The sequence below is a fragment of the Bicyclus anynana genome, chromosome 13, assembly GCF_947172395.1.
Source record: "Bicyclus anynana chromosome 13, ilBicAnyn1.1, whole genome shotgun sequence".
Taxonomy (NCBI): Eukaryota; Metazoa; Arthropoda; class Insecta; order Lepidoptera; family Nymphalidae; genus Bicyclus; species Bicyclus anynana.
In genome coordinates, this window is record NC_069095.1 from 6,631,428 (window position 1) to 6,656,308 (window position 24,881).

At 36.1% G+C, this 24,881-nt stretch overlaps 1 protein-coding gene across 1 annotated transcript; it reads left to right on the forward strand.

The window, feature by feature from the left end:
• The first annotated feature begins 6,284 nt into the window (after positions 1-6,284).
• Positions 6,285-23,738, forward strand: LOC112043074 (uncharacterized). The gene is made up of 5 exons (XM_024078338.2): positions 6,285-6,404; positions 9,880-10,006; positions 13,630-13,775; positions 22,077-22,218; positions 22,381-23,738. Exons 1-5 carry the CDS (start codon positions 6,368-6,370, stop codon positions 22,604-22,606), a joined length of 678 nt encoding a protein of 225 aa, XP_023934106.2. The 5' UTR covers positions 6,285-6,367; the 3' UTR covers positions 22,607-23,738.
• The last annotated feature ends 1,143 nt before the right edge of the window (positions 23,739-24,881 follow it).

Consider the following 24,881-nt stretch of genomic DNA (forward strand, 5'->3'; position numbering starts at 1 on the left):
CCATTGTGACAGAGCAAACCGCTAATATGGTAATACTGCCATGCTAATTATTATGGCCGTCGAAAAAATCAATCAACATTGATGTTTTAATCAGAAAGCTTTTCAAACAGAAGGGAGTTGCTTGCTGATATGACATCTTAGATTAGCCGTTGTAGGATCATATTTTTATGCTAAACTAGCGGACGCCCGCGACTTCGTCCGCGTGAAACTCGATGTAAACTTTCAACTACCTCTACCCTACCCCTACTCTACCCCTACCCTACCCCTACCCTACGTTGAAATTTTTCCTGAATTTTCTTTGCTATAAACCTCACAGAGCCCAAGACCTTTCCAACGAATGCAAGACCGTGGAAATCGGTTCGTGCGTTCTGGAGTTATAGCGTCAGGAAGGAAAACCCGACTTATTTTTATATAGTAAAAAAAAAAAAGATTATCATGAATAATCAGAGGATTAATTCCAGTATAATCACAAGTGCAACTGTCACTGAAATGACATTTTACTAGTAAAATAACATTTCAGTGACAGTTGCACTTTTCATTTTACTGACAGGAATTAATCCTCCGTCTAAACGCAATATCACAGAGGCCTATACAGACCTATATAATATGTAAGTAAAGCGTACAGATAATGTATCTAAAACGTGAAATTTCCAGTTCACATTTTCCTAATTGGAACAAATTGTCGCCCATTTGGGCTTTAATTAAGAGGATGCGAAAGGTTATACCTACATTTGGTGTATATATAGTATATATAAATAATAAAATTAGTCTTCCCTTTTGACTGGTGAATTTAATTCACTCATGTTTCATAAAATCATAAAACCCTATGTAGAATTCGTAAGTTAGCTATCACTAAAGAGCCCAGTGGATATGACCTCTGCCTCCGATTCCGGAGGGTGTGGGTTCGAATCCGGTCCGGGGCATGCACCTCCAACTTTTCAGTTGTGTGCATTTTGAGAAGTTAAATATCACGTATTTAACAGACGTAAACGGTGAAGGAAAACATCGTGAGGAAACCTGCATACCTGAGAATTTTCATAATTCTCTGCGTGTGTAAAACCATTGGGCCAGCGTAGTTTTTTTTTTTTATTTTTATTTTGTGGGGGAAAAATGTACTGAATTAAAAAAAAAATAGACTTTTCTCTTTTTTTTTTAAATGTGGGTTATAAAATAAAACTCACGTATTTAGTGGTTATTTTTTTTTTAAAGTTATATTCTAGAAGTTAGAAGGAATAGTATAAAAAAGAACACAAAATTCGTACTGTTTTGTGTTCTTTTTTATATACTATTCCTTCTAACTTCTAAAGAGAAAAGTCTCTATTTTTCGTAATTGGTACATTTTTGGCCCATATAACCTAGTACTCCCTATCATCACCCTTTTAAGGGATCGCTATACGTTTCCAGTGGCCCTGTATATATATATAAGTAAGATTCCCCAGTTACTTACGTGGTTCCTTAACTTATTAGAACGAAGTTAATGAACAACATAGCAGAAAGTTTGACTCTTTTTAAAAGTTGTACCGCTGTACACAAACGTCTTCAGGGTTAAGTTGTTCTGCTAAGCTCTTTGAAATTTAGTTAATTTCGTTAAACGTGGGTGCTAATTTAATTAACACCCGTATGACATTCACAAAGTACCTATATTTACAAAGTTATTTTACCGTACGTCTGAACTACGTTCTAGTTTGTAATGGTAGGCGCCCACAGATCCGCATCGTGTCGGACGGATTTTTAATTTGTGGTAGATAAAATCCGTTTGATGCGATGCGACCGATACGTACGATGCAGATCTGTGGACACCAGCCATTATAGTATCTTTTTGTAGTTAATACGGTATTCCAAATTCCGTAGACATCTGTCACAAACTTTGAATGTTACTTAGGTACTTGTACCGACTCGTAAATCTATGGTTACGGTTAAGAGATAAATAATAATTACTACATTTCAAGACAATTTCAAAGCTTTTACAAGTTTAGACAGTCCAATAGGATTGTCGAAACACCTGGGTTACATCGGATTTGAAACTAGATTAATAATAATCTAAGATATTCATAAATTAATACTACGAAGTCTAACGAACTTCATCAAATATTGAATGATGGTGCTTTAAAATTAACTTTGCTGTAGACTCAGATGCAGAATGAGATTTCATAGCAATGTTTGAAATCTAATTAATTATTATTATTGAAGGTTTTACAAATTGTTTGAATCCTTAAAATCCTTATCAGTTTTTTAACGACTACCTAAATGGCTAGTTCCTACATCGGTAAGGACTTAGGAATATGGAGCTTAAACGCATTACGCTGTTAAAATGCGGGTTCGCCAGTTTAGGGGGACGATGTTAAATTATGAACAAAGGCTTAAAAAACCTGGTCACAACTTTTGGTAAACTCCCCTCCTCCCACCAATAACGAGCTTATTAAAAGTTGTAACTATCTATCCAGCTGATTTTTTTTACTGTTGCTTATTTAATAGTTATACAACTTAAACAACAACAATGTCCTACAAACTGCGTGGTACATTAACTCGTTCCGACGCTCAGACATTTTTATTACCTGGTAACCCATTTAGCTACCAGAATCAAGAATTTTCGCCAATATAAAGTTGAGCGTCTCATCAAGATGAAGTTACATAAGGAAAATTAACTTGATAGTAATCAATTGTAAAAAAACTCCACGGATCCTGGACGATCAGAATAATAACTAGAATACGGATAAGTCTTTCACTCATAATTTAGAACGTAAAACTAATTAACTTGATAGTAATCAATTTGTAAAAATGTTCCACGGATCCTATCAGAAATATGACTAGTATAAGTCTTTCACTCATGATGTAGAACGTAAAATTAATAATTCTTTTGTTATTGTCTCATAACGTCATAACAAAGAGGCCAAATTAATTCCAACAATACGAGCAGTAGACGTATTTCGTTACGTTAATAATTAATAGTTATACAACTTAAACAGCAACAATGTCCTACAAATTGCGTGGTACATTAACTCGTTCCGACGGTCAGAAATTTTCATTACCTGGTAACCCAGTTAGCTACCAGAATCAAGAAGTCTCGTAAATATAAAAGTTAGGGGCTCATCAAGATGAGTCTCATCATCATTTTACTTAGGGAAAATTAACTTGATAATAATCAATTGTAAAAATGCTCCACGGATCCTGGGCTATCAGAAATATTACTAGTATAAGTCTTTCACTCATAATGCAGAACGTAAAACTAATAATTCTTTTGTTATTGTCTCGTAACGTCATAACAAAGAGGCCAAATTAATTCCAACAATACGAGCATTAGACGTATTTCGTTACGCTGTAATAAAAGAAGACATTGGAATGACGTGAAACTACATAATATTGTACGTCTGATGAGGGTTCGAAGCCTAGGCTGTCATATTATATCTCTTAGGTAAAAAAAGAATGTAATTAAATAGTATTAAATTGGTCAGGATCATAAATTAGATGAAAATTTGTTTTGACAATAGGTGTTATAACACATCTATTTTCTACGAGTATGTTTTATTTATCGTAAAAACTGTACACACACATCTACATCTAAGAAAATATCTGGTAATCTGGTATCTTGATAAAGTTTTTTTTTCCAAAATAAAAAACTGAAAAGTAAGGCCACGCGCAGTGTAGGGTTCTGTAGATCAAGCTGGCACTTTACCCTGATACGATATTGATATATTTATGGTAACATTATATAATATGATTACATTCTTAGAAGCACATTATTCATCAGGATGTTTTTTTCCGTTAATTCATTCCGTCTATTATTCAAAAAGATTTTCTAAAAGCTTATCTCTTGTGCGTCTATTATTTCCGAATGGCATTGTCCACCAATACTGAATTCGCAGTGACATACTCCAACGTATTATTTTCATGAAAAAGTGATATTTTTCAACAAAATCCCTATATTTAAACTAAAGTCATACTAGATGTGGATTTACAAACACACAACCAACAAACGCTTAGAAACTTAACTTGATAGTAAACTATTGTTTTTTTTTATTTATTGTAATTTTTTTTATTGTAAATTTGTTCCACGGATTCCGGGCTATATTAGTTATATGAAAAAGGAATATTACAACCCGTTACACTTTTGTTTTAAAATTCCAGCTATAAAAATGCAATTTCGCAGTTCTTAGAAAAGTACTGCGAAATTGTAAATATTATAATACTAAATATTTTTGTCTTAACTATTTAAGTGAAGGAAATGGAGGAAAAGTTAGAGATATAAAATTCCCTAGAATAGAGCCTAGAGCGCCTTAGAGCGACACTGGGAACGGGGAGTGACAACAAATCGGTTTCTCAAAAAGTTGCTTAGTTCTCACTCTTCCAGATGATTTATAAATTTTCAGCTTTTTTAACCGACTTTAAAAAATGGAGGAGGTTATCAATTCGTCGGAATCTTTTGTAATGTTCACGCAGTTTGACACACAAAGGTGCCAGTCTGTATGTACGCGTTACGACTATAACTAAAACCCAAAACCAAACCAAAGTCTTCCGTAATACTTTGTTGTCTTTGTTGAAAAGTTGTCTCAAAATTAACTACTATCTATCCCAACCTTGTAAAGTATATTTCCCAAACTTCTGCTTATCAGGGTTGACAAGAAATAGAAGTTCCGTGTTTATAAAAGTAATATCATAAAGATATCACGCCTCGTTACCATGTCCCAATTTACCGAAACAACAACGTTAAGGTTGGCCGGAAATTTCGAACAAACTTCGATAAAATCTTATAGACGCCTCAACATAAGGCTGCGTAGATTATGTTTCGTAACCAGCTCACTGTTTTCGAACAATGAGTATGTCGGCGCGAGTAAGTTGATTTGATCAACTATTTGATTAAATTATTTTGTTACCTAAGTTTTAAGTATCTTATTAAAATTAGATTATGATATAGTGTAAACTTTGATTAGTACTTAACTACCTTAGTGCAGAGCATCAATGATTTAGTACTAACTAAAGAGAAAACTCTAAGTCTATTTAATTTCTTAAAAATTCTACGCTAATGTACGTCTTCATATAGTGTCCAGATTTCGTCTTCATATAGTAACCACATTTTTTTTCTACTGTTGCTTAATTAATAGTTATACAACTTAACAGCCACAATATCTTGCAAATTGCGTGGTAGATTGTCTTGTTCCAACGCTCAGGAATTCGCTCGCTACCTGACGCTGATTACCTGGTAACCAAGTTAGCTACCAGTATCAAGAATTTTGAAGAAGAAGAAGAAGAAATTAAATATCACGTGTCTCAAACGGTGAAGGAAAACATCGTGAGGAAACCTGCATATCACAGATTTTTTTTCAATTCTCTGCGTGTCTCTGCGTGTCTGTTAAGAGTCTGAAGATATTTAGTATTTACTGAACGGACTCTCTATTCAGATTTTATTTTACTCGTAGATATGCTATTAGAGAATTTCCGAGAAACAGCGTTCAGTAAATAATAATTTATTCTGGAATCTAAATTTGATTTCAACAAAATTCTTACACTAGAGATTATTTTACTAAAACTATATTTGCTTGTGTATAAAGGAATTTGCATCTGTGGAACAAATTTACAAGTGATTACTATTTATTTAATTTTCCGTGAGTAGCTTCATCTTGAAGAGAAGCTCAACTTTTTTATTTACGAAAATTCTTGATCATCATCATCATCATCATCATCATCATCATCATCATCATCATCATCATCAACCCATATTCGGCTCACTGCTGAGCTCGAGTCTCCCCTCAGAATGAGAGGGGTTAGGCCAATAGTCCAACACGCTGGCCCAATGCGGATCGGCAGACTTCACACACGCAGAGAATTAAGAAAATTCTCTGGTATGCAGGTATCCTAACGATGTTTTCCTTCACCGTTTGAGACACGTGATATGTAATTTCTTAAAATACACACAACTGAAAAGTTGGAAAAGTGCATGCCTCGGACCGGATTCGAACCCACACCCTCCAGAATGGGAGGCAGAGGTCATATCCACTAGGCTATAACGGCTCTTAGGCTATCACGGTATCAGGGTATTTTACGTAACTAATATAAAATACCTAAATGATTCAAAATCAAAAATAACGTAAGCAGTTAACGAAAACTTCATCAATGCAATTTTTCAACTTCATTAATGAAGTATTTACTCTTAATTTATAAAACGAAGATTTTTCTTCCAGCCCCGCTCGGATCGCTCGCTAGTTTATCGGGAGAGTCAGTCTTGGATGGACGTAACATCACATTTTTTGGCATACGAGTATTTACGTTGGTTACGCTACGCTGAAGTTTTATAATAGTTTACTTGATTACTATGTTTTCGTGACTATTATATTTGTAAGTGAAGTGCTTAGAAAGAGACTAAACAATAAACATGTTTTTCTTAATACTGGGCCTTGTATTCATCGCAAGTAAGTTCTATAGATGCTTACATTTTTGGAAACTTAACTTTAAGTCTATGTACGTTGTGCATAGATTTAAAGTAGTTTTTTACACATTCATTATATTTGAAGTAATGTTTCAATATGAAATCTTATGAGAATACTTGCAAAGTTTCTTATTTGTCACTTAGTTTTTAAGAATACTAAATTAAAAAATATATGTATAATTTATCATAATGCATTGTAAAAATACTTAAAAATAATAAAAGATAGGCTAAATTACTTATGTAAATTACTTAAATACCCGTTGGGTAAAAAATACTTAAATAACTGTTGGGTAATTGTTGTTGTATTGGCTCTATAAAAGTAATAAAAAGAAATATTAGCCTGGAACAGATACACAAAATTTTAATTATTACATAACAATTGATAAATTATAATTACATAAATTGATACCATAATTAATTATTTTATAATACAATAACAGTAATAAATAGTGTCTCAAACGGTGAAGGAAAACATCGTGAGGAAACCTGGATACCAGAGATTTTTTTTAATTCACTGCGTGTGTGAAGTCTGCCAATCCGCAATGGGCCAGCGTGGTGGATTGGTGGATTATTTGCCTAACTCGAGCTCAGCAATGAGCCAAATATGAGTTGATAATGATCAATTAATGTCTCTTAGAGTGATCCGTCTGAAAAGCAAGTGTCTCGAGGGGCTTAATGACAGTTTCAGTGAACTGTGAAGCTATTTGTCGGCAGTAAAAAAAACGGAACGAGAGTTATTTTGTGATTTCCCAAAAGAGATACCATCAGATTCTTTACAATCTTTTGTTATGCGAACAAGGACAAAGTATTATTTACTTATAAGTGCTGTAAGTAATATAATGTAATATTTTTATGCTTTGATTGTTATGTTAATATATAAGTTATGTTAATTTATTTTTTTATAACATTAACATAAAATGCACGTCAATTTATACTCAAACACCCTTGTAATTCACTAACATCTATATAATTAACCTAATTGTTTTTATATTTATTTGTTCATATTTATTTAAGTAAGTAAAGATGTCCCAAAAAAATGTTTATAAGTACTTTTCATTTAATTTGTTAATATTTAAAATAAAATAGGTGCTCCTACCGGGATCATGATAAAACATAATATTATTATTACAAGAATAATATTATATTAATAAGTCAATCTACTCTGAAACAAAACTAATTTATTTCTTATGTCTAGAAATAGAAAAAGTGTTATTCTTTTAGCCTTATTTCCAGGAAGACGATCGGAGAAAGTATTGCGTTATAACGAAGCTCTATAAAATGCTAATACTTCTATTCAAATTATTATCACTTGCTTACTTATTTAACATCCTATTAATTTTATAAACGCGAAAGTTTGTATGGATGTATTTTTAACCGACTTCCAAAAAGGAGGAGGTTCTACGTTCGGCTGTATGAATGTTTTTTTTTGTTTGGATGTTTGTTACTTTTTAACACCGCTACTACTCAAGCAATTTGGCTGATTAGAATAGAAATAGATTTTATTTTGGATTAACACATAGGCTACTTTTTATCATGAAAAAATCCATAAATTCACGAGATTTGCGAAAATTGATGATTTTATATGGTATGAATTTTTATTACAAGAGTAACACGAAGAGAAAGATCACGTCTCGGTTACTGAACCAAATCACCTAAAATTTGAAGTAGAGATAGATTGTAGTCTGGATTAACACATAGGCTCATCCCGGAAAAATCCATGGTTCCCGCGGGATTTGTGAAAAACTGAATTCCACGCGGACGAAGTCGCGGGCGTCCACTAGTTCGTAATATTATTATTATATTTATATTATTATGCTCATCGTTTTCTAACATTTATAATAATAATATAATAATTTTTAATAAAGGTAGCACCCAGTATACATAATAATATATAATTAATTATTAATAATAATACAAATATAAATATAAAACCTACATGCTAACTGGGAAGGTTAGGTTAGGTTAGGTTAGGTTAGGTTAGGTTAGGTTAGGTTAGGTTAGGTTAGGTTAGGTTAGTAAGATTCTTCCCAGGCGTCATTCTAGTCTGGAGTATAAAACCATTTTTTATTATTTTCTTGATGCACAGATAGCCAAGTAAACAAAGGGCTGGGCATCCCGTCACAAACTGTCCTGAAGATACTGTTACGCGCTGTTCGGAGTCTCCCCAGAAAGAAGCCACGCGTGTTCTTATAACAGCATAAAAGTCAGGCAGAGACGACACGGCAAACATGCCAGAGCAAAACCTAGACAGACCTATCAAGATACGAAATGCAAGCATGTTACATCGAATCGAAAGTGCTCTCCTTTCCCTCTCAATGTCACAGTCGTCCCTCGGTTTTTATCGAGTATATGTCCCAGATATTAAAATTTGATACAACGCGAACGCTGTCTCATTCAATGTTACTTCTGATATCCTCTCCGGACCTTTGCCTGCGCGGAATACCATCATTTCAGACTTTTTTACATTAAATTTCAGTCCGTGGCCATTATCATAATGCTCACACACTGAAATTAGTTTTCTTAGGCCTTTGATAGAGGAGCTGAAAATTACCATGTCATCCGTATAACTAAGACTGTTAAAACAAGTACCTCCAATGTGACTTCCGACTTTCGTAGCTCTCAGTTTTTCTATCAAACTGTTGATATAAATATTAAATAGATACGGAGAGGTAATACTACCCTGGCGAACGCCGCATTCTAATTTATAACTATTGATGATAGATGTCGCCTCATTTTACGCTTTACGCTAATTATTTGATTTCCATACCAGTATCTCAACAGACCTACTTATTCATTAGGTATTAGTTAGAAACAACTGCGCCCAGAGATTTTCTTAGCCGGAAAATCATTTTAATGTATTTAATACAACCTGCATCCCGCGGCTTAGCCGCGGTTATATCGGTATAAAAGTAACCTGTATATGCTCTGTCAAACTATAATCTGTCTCGCAAAAATTCTTCCAGATCTTATTATCTATTATTTCGTGAGTTAGTAACAAATATCTATCCTTTCATCCAAGTTTTCGCATGGTTAGATAAACTATAAATATTACATTAAGTAATCAATCAATCAATAAAATCTTCCCCGATACAAAATCTGTCTGTAACAAGACTTGGAGACTTTTAGTTGACCGAAAACTAGTTACATAGCGAAAAAGTTTAACCTTGAGGTACTGAAACACGAAAACTTTTTCAATTATATGACCCTTCGCTGTCTCTATGATTTTCGTGGTGGATTACGATATTTAGGGTAGGTATACGCTATTTAGGGATTATTAGGGTACTACCTCACACGCGTGTTGCCAGATAGGTTAATTAATACCCTGTATTAATACATAGGCTACTCTTGGTTCTCGCGGGATTTTTGTGCTAAGCTAAATTCCAGGCGGACGAAATCGAGGTCGTCCGATAGTTTCTCAATAAAAAAACTGTATCTCAAAAGAACCCTATATTCTTTAGACGGCGGTGGTGCTCAGCTAAACGAAGATAGCTGCGACGCGAGTGAGCTGAAGAAATGCGTGGAGTCCACGCCGCGAACTCCTGTCGGGCTGCCGCGGACCAAGGAGGAGCTGGATGCACACTGCTTGTAAGTTATACTGTTGAAGTAAAATTATTTTTTTATTTATTAGTAGCTGACCGACGTCGGGTCTGGCATGAAGAAATGCGTCGCAATGCCATGCTGACTCCGGGGTCTTTGAGACCCCATCGTCCATTGGCTCTTTGAACTATGTGCCCCGCCCATTGCCACTTCAGCTTTGCAACTTGTTGAGCTATGTCGGTGACTTTGGTTCTTCTGCGGATCTCCTCATTTCTGATCAAGGGACAAGGAGCGAAAAGAGAAAATAACTTGTAGGGAGTCAAGAAGGCGTCCCGGGAACACGCAAAGAGCAAATACCGGGTTCGCCCTCCCTCGATTCGACCCAAATTACCGATAGTAGGTTGAAAGGGCCATGGGAGGTGGTGGGTTGTCCTCATTTCTGATTTGATCACGCAGAGATACTCCTAACATAGCTCGTTCCATCGCCCGCTGTGTGACTCTGAGCCTTCTTATGCGTCGCAATGCCATGCTGACTCCGGAGTCAAGAGGAGGTCGTTTAGTCCGTGCGAATCGGACACGCCCTGCCGAAATTGGCAGAAGTCTAGAAGGGATCCTCAGGAAAAAAAAAGTAGCTGACCTGGGGTGTGATACAGTTCGCGCGGCGAGAGTTTGGCTTTGACCGTTATTGCGCAGAAATCAGAAATTGGGTATCAACGGGCATTAGCGGGGTGCGGGGCGGGTGCGCGGTGCTCTGATTGGCGCTCCAGTCGTTACCTGCCTCTCGCACCGAAACGACGTACCGCGCACTCCTGTTGTACAATCACGTTCACAAATGAATTGCTATTTTCGTTAATTGTTGTCGATTGTTATTATTTGTTGAGTTTGTTTGTTTAAGTTTTTTTGTTAAATATTAATATTACCCCCTTTTGGTGTTGCAGATTATCCAGGGACACACTGTATTTAATAATTATTTTAAGTTTTCTTTTGTTCTTATGTACCAATTTTACATGTATCTTGGAATAAATAATTTTATTAAAAACAATTATTTAGAATTTTCATTGCTGTCTCTGTATAAACATTTTAAATATGTAAAATAACTATCAATAGTTTTAATAAATGAAGAAGTTTATCTACTTCGTATTATTTTCTAGCATTATTATCACTATACATGAATTTTGACCCACTCAAATATCCAACCTGGTACATAAAAAAGGAAAAGTATTGTGTGCGTGACAGTACCCATGCGCAGTAATCCCCTCCATCCGAAGGTCAAAGCCAAACTCTCGCCGCGCGAACTGTACAGCTATTTAACACTCGTCAACGAATATTTGCCTATAACTATTTTTTTCGAATTTGAACTTTATTTCTATGGGATGCCAAAAAATGTAATGATGCCATGGAAATGTAACTTTACAAATTGCAGGGGCTGACAACCCTAGACACTGACAACACTAAACATCAAATCAACTGAGAAATGTCATTTGCCTACTGTATTTCCACAAAGGGTTGTCATCTCCATTGATCTTGAATCTCCATTTCGTATATGTCAACTAACATACATCAAAGGCTAAATCACTAAGATTTAGCCTGCTGGAACGCATCATTCGATTCGATTGGGAATTCGCTTTGATTTTTTCAAAGGTATATTGAAAACTGAATAGCTAAAACAATATTTAGTTTTTCATAAATACCCCAGTAACCATGGATTTTTCCGAAATAAAAAGTATATGTTGCTTTATGACCTCCTCTACCTATCAGTGAATGTCTCGTTAAAATCGGTTCAGCCGTTCCAACCTTCTAGATTAGCCCGGACAAATAGCCAGACAGACATAAATTTTAAAACGAGTCTAATAAGCACTTGATAAAACATAGTTATTTTGAAATCGAATTCTAACTAATACTCAAGAACGGGCTCACCTATCTAAACCAATGTTTAGGCTTTTTTCAGACAAACTTTAGTAGATGGTTTAAGTGAAGTTTGCACAAAATCGGTCGAGCGGTTCTTTATCACATTTTTCGTAACAAATGAATTCAGGGGTAGGGTAGGGGTAGGAGTAGGGATAAGGAAGAAGTGTGCATAAAACAAAGCGAAGTTTGACCGGGTCCGCTAGTTATATATAAAAACGGTCAAAATATTACGTTTGTATTGGAGCTCCCTTAGATATTCGCCTTAATTTATCCTGTTTTAAAGTTTTTCTTGTTATAAAAATACCTTCTCAGTGAAACCCTACCTTCAACTGTCTAAGTATCACGGTTCATGGGATACAATGCAGTGACTGACGGACCGACGGACAGGACATACGAACAGACAGCGAAGTTTTAGTAATAGGATCCAGTTTTATTTTTGGGTACGGAACCCTAAAAAGAGGACATTCTGTAAGAAAAAGCCCTCAGTTATCTATACCTACTAATATTATAAAGCTGAAGAGTTCGTTTGTTTGCTTGAACGCGCTAATCTCAGGAACTACTGGTCCGATTTGAAAAACTCTTTCAGTGTTAGATAGCCCAATTATCGAGGAAGGCTATAAACTACATATTAATATTATCCTATAATATTCCTACGGGGGAGGAAAACATGCGGCTGAAACCGCGTGGCGTCAGCTAATATAGTAAATTTAATCAATATTATCCTCATAGGAAAAAAATCGCTTGCATTATTTAAAACCACCTCTTCTCATGACTTCCTATAGTCAGCACCGCATCGCATGAATTGTATTTTTAAATGTATTAAAAAAAAAACATAATAAGTATAAATATTTTAAATTGTTCAATGTACAAAGAATTCCACTGGTAGTAGAGTTCTTTCATTTGCATGACCTAAAGCTTTATTGTGATGCTATAAACAGCCTACGTTTATTCAGCATGGCTTGATTTACTCTGCAAAACAATTCAAGCGAATTCAATAGACGTAGGTCGAACCGACAAGGCTGCCATTGATTTTATTTTTTAAAGATAGCTGTGTACTTTTCTTTTCTTTAACGCTGTCGGATTAGAAAAGCATAATGTTTTTAGGGTTCAGTACTTAAAAATGAAATCCTAATAGGATCATTTTGCTGTGCGTCTATCTGTCAAGGCCCTTCTAAGGTACCGAGATGAAATTAAAACCTCAGGTTTAAAATCCGTTGAAGTTTTGAAAAATTCAAATTTTAATTTATCGTAAAAAAAATAGATACGGTCGTATAAACCGCAAAAAACTTATATTTGACAGTCTGAAGGTTATCAAATTTTACTTTTTGTTAACGTTAACCTAGAACTATGAAATTTGGCAGTAATACCATCTTATACTACACTGGCGCCCGCGACTTCGTGCGCCCTTAGACTTCCTTAAACCAATCTTCCGTCCGGCGAAAATTCCTGCAATATTATGAGCTACCCATCTGTCGTCATCTTTCTACGTCATGCGGTTTTTAAGATTTCATGATGTGAAGTGTCTGTCAGTGATTTTAAATAAACTGTTTTTTTAACTGCTTATAGCTAAGCGTGAACTGAGCTTTCGCTTTTATTTAATTAGATTCTGAAGTAATACATTTGTGATTAAATCATAAAAGACATAATCTTTACTTAAAGTACGTAATCAAACACCTACCTATAAATTTGTACGGAACCCTCGGTGGGCGACTAAAACTCGCGCTTGTCCAATTATTCTAATATCTGTTCGACTTGGTACACAGAGCTTACCACACCGGAATGTCGTGCATGGACACATGGATCAAGCGCTGCCTGCCCACCGATGGGCAGAAGCTGGTGCAGCAGCAGATCGGAGGGGCGAGGGCTCTCATGCGATTCCTTTGCACTAATGACACAGCTCTACGTAGAGGTAAGGTTTTACCCTTGATTCTCCATTTAGGTCGGTGGTGCAGGAGGGCCCAAACTCTTCACAAGGAGATCAGCAAACGCTTCTGGGAGGCAACAGGCTACCATCGGGCAGGCAGCTTTATCCCGCGACGCAATTGATAATTAAATTGCAATTCAACGCGAAAATTCTGCCTGCGTGATCCACCCTACCAAGGGCGACAAAATTAATAAGTATTTTTAAGTATTCGTTTTAATTTATTTTAATTATATAGATTTAGTTAATTTATTTTAATGTTTGCCTATTTAATCGTATTATTTGTGTTTTAATGAAACCTTACTTACTCGCAATAGACCAAATTTATTTATTTTATAGGATTACCAACAGCTATAGCACATATTAATATTATTACAAATAAATGTAAAGGTTAATTACAATGCACAACTAATTACAGGCTATCACGACCTTTACTGAATATAATTATGTACAATGCTTTGTCAAATCCCAAATTAATATACCTATATGTATATACAATACAAATTCAGATATAGACAATGTCAATTCTGCTTTTATTAAATTCTGGATTGGTTGAAATTTGTCTATTTCTCTACACGAAATGTCGTCGGTTGCATGTAAGTTTATATTGGACTCGAACCTGAAACCTCACGATCTCAAGCAGAACAGAAAATAGGACTAATGAAGTAACTATTGATTTACATAATTAGTATATTTCTATAGGTGTAAAATTTTAATTACTTATTATTCCATAGCAGAAAGACTTATGCTCTATAATATAATAGAATATCTATGATCCTAGAGCTACAAAAACCATAGACCGTGATGGCAGAAAGACTTATGCTATATCTATGATCCCAGAGCTACAAAAACCATAGACAGTGAGAGAGATATGTGGCCCAGAAAAATAGGAAACCAAATACGAAATGCACTAATAAAGGCAACGGCATCAGAGAGGTCAACACAAAAACGGATTTCTTTTTAATCTTATTTGGGCCAGGAAGTCGCATTACTATTTCGAAAATGAAATCAAGGTTCTACGAAGTTCACTAAATGCTTGCTTAAAACACAAAATAAAAGTTTTACTGTAATATATTGCCACGATGCGGGTTTTCGCATTATCTTAGCTGACCCAAAGCATATTTCAATTCATAACGGATAAGTTTTTCCTGGCGCATTTCCAAAATTTTGCCATTTCTTTAAATCTGCATTTTATTTAGTTGTTTTTGTTTTAAAATCTAACAAATGTAACGCTCACTGTGAAGTAGGAATTCCATAGAGTTGTAGAGTGTAGAGAAAGGCATGCATTGTAGAATGACAAAGCAAAAATTATATCTTTACATCAAAAATATATGCATAAAAGTTAAACTTAGAAACGAGTGTAGGATGGTCTCTACGCTGAAATACATTTCATGTTAGATATTGTTGTGAAATGGCAAAGCAAAAGTTTTCATTTAAAAATAAAATATTTCATTTATGTAGTACTTACCTAATAATTATAAACCTGGATATCATGGAATTTCTAAAACGACTTCTAGCTTTTCTATTTTAGGGAACGCACCCTTTCAAAAGTTGATATCAATTTATTATTGTGTGCTAGTGATTATCCAGTGACGTAGCATACCATGGAGGGACCCTGTACCAAAATTATTTGGGGACCCAAATGAAGGGAAAATATTTCTTACAAAAGGGGAGTGTTAATTAACTGTCAAAGGCGCCTTTAACCCTACATACAACGATCACAAGCCCGTGACTCCACTCAACGCCTTTCTTTGCCATTCTAGGCTCTTATTTTGGTTACAGTTTGATTTGTTAATTAAGTATCTAATATACAGTAGAAAGAGGGTTTAAGACATCACCAGAAGGTTACATTACAAATTCATTTTGCAGAAGGTAAATGTAAAGTTGAAGTTAAATACGTATAACTTCAGGTACCTACTGTGCAACCTCTGCACAGACTAGATACATAATAGAGTAAGATCTTAGCGCTATCTGACATAGCTTATTTTCACAAAGATGAAACCTTAGGTTTTCAGTAGCGTCTCATGTGCTTTAAATATCTGCGTCTTTGTGGAGGCACACGAGGCACGAGTACACGAGGCTCTACAAGTTGCGAAAAGCCGAGCCACATGTCGCGATATCGTTAAGGAGCAAGCTTGTGTTAGGGGTCGCGACCCTCAGTAATGAGGAATGTGACGCAAGGAGGGGAGGTCTTTGTGGAGATTTGCTCTGTGACACCTTGGCATGTATCAGGTGAGAAAAGTAATTGAAAAAATGTTGAATTTGGTTGATTTTTATATATTGAAGGATATTATTCTGAATCAGTATCAAAAGTTGCATTTTGAGGGTCACGTCACGGACGTAGTTCGACATACATTACTGTCCCTGTTATTTACAATTTAAAAATAGTAAACGTTATGTTGTGTTCTACAAAACTGTTTTAAAGTGTTTAGCTGTGTTTAGTGGATGTGCATAAACGTTTGTAGCGGAATAGCGATAATACTTTTAATACAATTATTAAAATCAGCTGATCGTGGCAGCAAACAGCTGTTTATTTATTTGCGTACCGTCAACGTTGCGATATTGACACTTCAGTGTTACACACTCGCGATTTACTATTTATGAACATTATTATTATAATTTTGTCATCGTGTCGTGCCGCAGCGAGATTTACCTGGACTGGATTTAACTTTATTTATTTTTAATCAATATTCAATTATAAAGTGGCGCCATCTTACAGTGGTGTTACTGTACTCTTTGTACAGTGAACAGTTTGGATCACAGCGTCATGGCTAAAAACTGTACTCATTGCGGTCGATTCGTAAGTTCAGCAGAGGGCGCTAAGTGTCTTAAATGCACTTCGATATATCATCGTGAATGTGCAAAACTGAGCCCTACTGGGAATGTTCCGAAAAAGTGGGTTTGCTTGCCATGTAATAAATGTAAGCCTAAACCTGCTGCAAGCTCCTCTGTACCCATAGATTCACCAAAACCTCAACAAACTATGAATGATCAGCCATTTGCCTCATCTCCTGTGGGCCATATGAATTTAGTTGGTAATACGACGGACGTTGAATCGACAAACAGTATCGTAGTCGAGCTCAGGCTTTTGAGATCTGAAATGGCCAGTTTCAGGAATGAGATTGCGCAACTTAATGTCACCTTATCAGAGTACAAGAGCAGAATGGATAATGTTGAGGACAGGTTGTCGCAGCTTGAGGAACAATCTCGGTCTCGTGATTCTTCAGGAGGGGATGATTTAAACATGTTAGCTAAGCTGCAAGATCAGATTAATGAAAGAGACCAGGAGCTCCTGTTGAACGATGTTGAAATTTCCGGATTACAGGAGCTTCCGGGAGAAAATTTACTTAATTTAACAAGTCTATTGTCCAGAAAACTGGGTGTAGAGATTGACGATCGGGACATAGTCTCGGCGCAGCGCTCGGGCCCGCGGCGCGCGGCGGTGGAGGGCGCGGACGGCGCGGTGCAGCAGCGGCCGCGAACCGTGGTCGTGCGTCTCGCTCGGCGCGCGGTGCGTGACCACTTGCTGCGAGCGGCGCGAGTCCGCCGCGGCGCTGACTCATCGGGGGTAGTGTCGGGTGCTGAGCCGCGACGCTTCTATGTTAATGAGCACTTGACGCGGACGAATAGACTGTTATTTTACAAGGCCCGTGAAGAAAGTCGTAAGAGAAATTGGAAGTTCGTGTGGACAAAAGAAGGCCGTATTTTTATACGTAAGAGTAGCACTGCGCCTGTGTATCGGGTTCGGTCAGACGATGATATTAGTAGATTTTTTTCATTGCCTTAATTTTGTATTGTATGATTAGACTACATTTTAAGTGTTTCATTAAATTCTGCTATACTTTTATATTGCCTACCTGCCAGCAACCTTTTTACTTTGACCTTGCAATGTATCTTAATTTATTTCTTTTTGTAATTTTACTAGCGTTTAAAAATGTTTTTACATTGATTTTGTTTTATACCTTTTATAATAATTATTTAAAAGCAATATTATATCTTATTATGAGTATTATTAGTAAGTATGATGTTGTAAAATTAACAATTTATTTAATGGATATATCTTACACTACTATACTGCATTCAATAACTTATATAATAATCTATTACACACGTAAATACCTACTATATGTTTATAATTTTAAAATTCAATAGTAATAAATTTTTAAAAATTGGATTTCTTAACGCTGGGTCTCTTGGCTCAAAGCACGATGAGTTCGTGGTAGCTATGGACCGTTTCCAGGTCGATATCATGGCTATTAATGAAACATGGCTACGTGCTGGTGAAGAAGGTCGAGCTCCTTCGGTGCCTGGGTATAAACTGTTGCATATTCCGCGCCCTGTCACTGTGCGCGATGGTCGCGGCGGAGGCGTTGCATTTTATATAAAAAAAGGTCTCAGGTACAAAACATGTATTTTTCCCCGGCATGAAACAGTGGAACAAATGTGGGTTAGTCTAAGTGTAAACACTCGTAAAATTGCTATAGGTACTGCGTATAGACCCCAATGGTTGAATATTGATTTATTTTTGGATGTTTTGACAGATAGTATTCAATCTTTGTCGAGCTACGATGACGTTATCTTGTTGGGGGATTTTAATACAAATTTATTAAATACAAATGATCTAAAAACCATTAAACTAAACACTTTTTTTAACTACTTACATTTAACACAACTAATATCTTCTCCAACGCATTTTACCGATACTAGTGAGACGTTAATAGACACCATATCGACTAATCTTCAAGTTAAAAATGTTAATGTGAGTCGTATTCCTTCATTAGGCAATCATGCATTCCTTGATTGTATTTTGAATATTAAAAGAGACAAAATCTCGCCTAAGTTTATTGAGTATAGACCACTTAAGAGTGTGTGCCTAGATAATTTTAATAAAGATCTTGGGAATATTCCGTGGAACCATATTTCATCCTTAAGTTGTGTTAATCAGATGGTTTCTTATTTTAATAATTCGGTCCTAGAATTATTTGATAAACATGCTCCTAGCAGGTCTAAACTGATTAAGGAACATTGCTATCCGTGGATTACGAACAACGTAAAATTTATGATGAGTTTAAGGGACGACGCACATTCACAATGGTGTAAAGTTAAATCAGAGTCTAATAAAATATTTTACCATCAATACAAACATTTAGTAATAGAAGCCATTCATAATGAGAAAAGCGCTTATTTTAAAAATTATATTATAAATAAAATTAAGTATCCTAAGGTGATGTGGCGTAATTTAAAGACTACCATCCTGCCTAAGAAATCTCTTTCATTACCGGCACATTTTTCTGACGCCGAGGCATTAAATGCACACTTTCTTGTCGTTCCAGGGGCAAACATTACCTCTTTTTCTCTACTCACTTATTTTGAGTTTAATTTTCTTTATAATAATGCTTTCTCCCTTTGTACTATTTCTGATATTGATTTATTAAAAATACTTAAAAAACTTCATTCAAATGCGGAAGGGGCCGATAAAATCTCACTTGATATGCTTCTAATGACCCTCCCACATAGTGTGGATGCAATTAGAAACATTGTAAATGCTTCTATTACAACCTCTATCTTTCCAGATAGTTGGAAAGCAGCATTAATTCGTCCGCTACCAAAAGTTTCAGACCCCCTTATATCAAAAGACCTGCGGCCAATCAGCATTCTACCCTGTTTCTCTAAAATACTGGAAAAGATAGTACATTCGCAAGTATTGGCTTATCTTGAGAAGCAGCAAATTTTGCCTGAACATCAATCTGGTTTTAGGGCTGGTCGTGGAACGGTGACGGCATTATTGGATGTTACTGATAATATTCTTTCTGCCCAAGATAAAGGGATGTGCACTATTCTTGTACTCCTAGACTTTTCGCGTGCTTTTGACTGTATCAACATTGCACTCCTGCTATCCAAACTATCCTATTATGGGTTTAATGTTAATGCTGTTAAATGGTTTGATAGCTATTTAAGTCATCGAACACAGTCTGTAGAATTAGTGCATCAGGATGGAAGGAAGTACAGATCGTCGGCAGCAGTAGTCTCCAGAGGTGTACCGCAAGGTTCTGTTTTGGGTCCCTTACTTTTTATTTTATATTGTGCGGACATAATTAAAAAAATTAAACATTGCAAGTATCACTTGTATGCCGACGACTTACAGTTGTATTACTCTTGTAGGCCCGAAAAGGTTCAAGACGCTGTAGCATTAATTAATGAAGACCTTGACCGAATTTCACATTGGTCTGATAGTAATTCTTTAGTACTCAATCCTTCTAAGTCCAAGTACATTTTGTTTGGTTCGAATAAACAATTAAGTAATGTTGAACCTGAGCTTTTAAACATATGTATTAGAGGCAACCGATTAGAAAGAGTTCTTCAGGCGCGTAATTTGGGTTTGCTAATGGACTCTGGGCTTAGATTTGAACAGCATGTGGCTGAGGTGGTACGCAATTGTTTCTATAGACTAAAAGTAATTTATAAGGTCCGCATGTACCTCTCGCAGGAGCTGCGTATTCAGCTAGTTGAGGCATTAGTCCTTTCGAAGCTTAATTATGCAGATATTGTTTTTGGCCCCCGACTTCTTTGTAGAACTAAGCGCCTCATACAGCGTGTGCAAAACTCTTGTGCACGCTTCTGTTTTAATATTCCTCCAAGAAATCGTATTACACCATACCTGAATAATTCTAGACTATTAAAAATGAGATCTAGAAGAAAATTACATCTGGCTGGTTTACTTTTCGGTTTGTTAAAACAAGGTAAACCATTATATCTTCTGAATAAATTAAATTGGGTGGGTGAGAGTGGGACGGGTCATCGAAGCTGTCGCAATCAGTTTCGTGTTCCACCTCATCGTACTGCCGCGTTCAGAGGATCGTTTACCTACTCCGCCACTAAATGTTGGAATAATATCCCCCCTCCAATAAAAAAAGTCAAAAGCATATATACTTTTAAAAAACTGCTGAAACGATTTCTTATTGACAGACAGTTCGAATTCCAAGATCATGTGGCGGAGTTTTCATTTTTGTAATTTTAATTTATTTTGTTATATAATATAATATGTAGGACGGCGCAGCTTGAGTGCTTTATGATACCTACCATTTTAATAACTTATATACATATATTTATATAATAAAGGTATGATTTAATAGTTTATGTATTATTTTTTTATATATTTAATTTTCAATTAATATCGAATTTATATGTTTAATATGTTGTTACATTATATATTTAATAACAAGTATTTAGTTATCTATAAATTAGTAAAAAGAGTTATTAACAAAAAAAAAAAAGTATACATAATTATATTGCAGGTAATTTTTATTTGTATCATTAATTTTGTTTTTCATCGTTATGTTTAAGTTTTCTGTTTTTTTTTTTTTTTAAATCAATGTGTCTACCTAGTTAGTTTTAATTAGTTCTTAATAATTGTATTCAATAGTTTACGTAAACTGTTGAACTGTGTGCGTGGCGGCACCTGAACTGGGTCCTAACTGAAAATCAGTGCTGCATACTTTTTTTATTGAAAGTATGCGGCAAAATGCTGAGTTGGGGCCTTTTTCTAGGTTGTGCCACATATTACAGGGCATTCTTTAGTGCTCCACTGTTTGAGTGGACGTTAAGCCATAATGTTATAATTTAGATTTAATGTGATATGTGGCATTACTTAAAAATAAAGATCTTTCTTTCTTTCTTTCTTTCAAGTGTCAGACACTTTTCATTGACCAGAACTTTTGTCAGCCACTTTAAAGCTCCACTAACGGCAGATGTTACGCGATTACTCGACGACGCCTAAACCGATTTGAATAATTCTTATTTTGATTGAAAGGGTATATACTGAGGTATGACAATGGTCATCATGTCATGAACCTGATGCTGGGATCCCGATAGCCGGAACATTAAAAGATCGATCAAGTAATCGAATTCTCTGTGTAACAGACTAAACTATGTATTGTATAATTAGTGTGTAAAAATTACACTATATTACGATTCAAATGTTTATTTGGGTGTAGTGTAAGGAAAGAAAAAATATTGATTGGTGTGATATTAGTCCATAAGTTAGTAATTGGTCTGTAAAGCGCCACTGTATTCTGCTCTGTACCGACGTCTGTAATTACTTTATCATTATCGTAACCCAGAAATTAATATTATCTACTATTATTATAGCGTCTGACATAAGATTACTGCCATTTGGCTAGAATGTGTACAATAATAGTTTACACATACACATAATTATACAATGGTTCTCCCTACCTCTCTCATCCACAACAATTAACCAAAACAATAAATTTGGATTACTTTGTTTAGATTTTCTGAAGGAGACGAGTTGCTGGGCGATAGTATCGCCGGATTGGTCTCGCTGCGTCGACGAGTTGCAGCTAGCCGTGCGTGACATATCCGAGCGCTCGCACCAAATCGTTTACTTCAATAAGAACTCGGAACTTTGCTGGTAAAATATTAAATTAATCATTTTCAATCACAGGCTTTTAATGATTCGCGGTTTCACTAGCATAATTCCCATTAAAAAAGAAATAAATAACATATATGCTGCAAAGATGGTTCAGAGAAAAAATAACAGTTATTCGAAAATTGCTTTATACTGTTCTCGCAGCGCACGTGACGAGTTCGTGTCGTGCGTGTCGCTGGCAGGACGCGCGTGCTCGCTGGCGGCCGGCACTCTGCTGCGGCGCATGGCGTGGGTGCTGGCGCAGGATGTGGCGGCGTGTAGCGCGCAGACGAGGGCTCACTGCGCTGCGCCTTTGCCACCATTGCCTGCGGTTACTGCGCCATTGCTCACCGCCATCTCAGGAGCCCTCCTTTACCCGCCTCGACTGTAAGAATTAATGGTGCGTGTCGCTGGCGGGACGTGCGTGCTCACTGCTGCGGCGCATGGCGTGGGTGCTGGCGCAGGACGTGGTGGTGTGCAGTGCGCAGACGAGGGCTGACTGCGCTGCGCCCTTTCCGCCATTTCCCGCGCTCGCTGCGCCATTAATTATTATGATTTCTTGCTCTCACAGAACTTCGATTATAAATCAATACAACTAATATTACTTTTTATACGAACAGGATCAAAATGTTCAAGCTCGACCTCCGTGGCGCAGTGATATCCCCGGCTGGGCCGATTGAAGTTTTCTTAATTGGGCCAGGTCTGGCTGGTGCGAGGCTTTGGCCGTGGCTAGTTACCACCCTACCGATAAAGACGTACCGCCAAGTGATTTAGCGTTCCGGTACGATGTCGTGTAGAAACCGTAAGGGGTGTGGATTTTCATCCTCCTAACAAGTTAGCCCGCTTCCATCTTAGATTGTATCATCACTTACCATCAGGTGAGATTGTAGTCAAGGGCTAACTTGAAAAGATAAAAAAAAGATAAAAAAAGCTTTAAATAGTTTTCAAATATAAAAATCCAATTTATTTACCGGCGCCATCGAAAAAAAAACGCTACGAACGTTGTCTACGTAATGATATCCGATACGATAAATCATAAAACTGACACACAGTTGTTATATCGCTGGTTTTCCGCTGTGTTTTACGCTGGACATGTGTCGTAAAATATATGTATAATGCATTTTTTAAGAAATAAAGATGTATTTTATTTTTTATTTTACCATATTACTCAAACGAAAATAACTTTAAATGCTGTTAATATTGTTTGATAGTAACTTGTAAGAAAGAACTATTTATGTAGTTCTGCCCCTGTAGCCATGTGGCACGTCGATTCTCTTTCTACTATCGCAAACGCTTCGAAAACTAGAAAAATTTATGGGTATGTCAGATCTTGATCACGTGGCCTGTCGATAGCAAATGTCATATCCATACATTTTTTAGTTTTCGAAGCGTTTGCGATCGTAGAAAGAGAATCGAACTGACTTGTAAATTTAAAATCAGCCCTAATTACTCCTATGTTACATGGTTTTATTACTGAACTAAATGAAACTAAAAATGTTGAATTTCCTTGTAGCATTAGGAAATGGAATATGGCTGTAATGAAAATGGAATGTAAGTGATGAAAAGTGAAATTCAGACAAAAATTTTCGGTGTGACATGTAAGTAATATTGTCAAATAGGTAGCGAGGCAATCTAGTTGGAAAGGTGTAGGAATAAAAGCCTTTCCAAGCGAGAATGACATTGTCACGCCGTATATTAAAATTCAATTCTATAGCGACGCGCGACTTCATGCTTTCATAACGATAATCGGTTAGAACCATACCAATCCAAAAACAAGTCTTTGCCTGTCTGATAACTACGGATGATATATTGTTTTATCCTGAAAAACATAATCTTCATATTATTCATTCATTCATTATCAACCCATATTCGTCTTACTGCTGAGCTCGTGTCTCCTCTCAGAAAGAGAGAGGTTAGACCAATAAATCTACCAATGCGGATCGTCAGACTTCACACAAACAGAGAATCTAGAAAATTCTCTGGTTGGTTTGCAGGTCTCCTCACGATGTTTTTCCTTCACCGTTTGAGACACGTGATATTTAATTTCTTAAAATGCACACAACTGAGGTGCTTTTTAAGTTGGAGGTGGGTTCGAATCCGGTCCGGTCCACACCCTCCGGAATCGGAGGCACAGGTCATATCCACTGGGCTATCACGGCATTGATTTATATACGTATTAAATTTACAAATTTCTTTCTCCAGTACAAGTCCATTAAGATCCGTCAAGAGAGACAGTACATTTTAGCATTTCTAAGGCCACTTCACATGAAAAAAAATTAAAAAGCGTTTAAATATACTATTTCTAATACCCAAATTGAAAATGCAACACTACTTGAAAAACATTGAAAGTTTTTTTACCGTCCGTTAAAAATACTCTCGTGTGAATGAGGACTAAAAAGTGAGCATTTTGCAAATCAAATATTCATAATGTTAGTACAGCGATGATCGGCTAGGTGGTTTGCGCGCTTCACCCGGTTTAATAGAATTATTCAATTAATAAATCATCCATTAGCGGAACGTTGCAGCAATGCCAAAAATTAGATGGATTTTCAGGTGTCATGCTCGTATCGAACAAAGGATAGATCTGTCTGTCTGTAAGAGAATTGGTTTAGCACTAGGATAGCATTTACACAGTTTTGTAAAACTAATTCTATATCATGCATTTA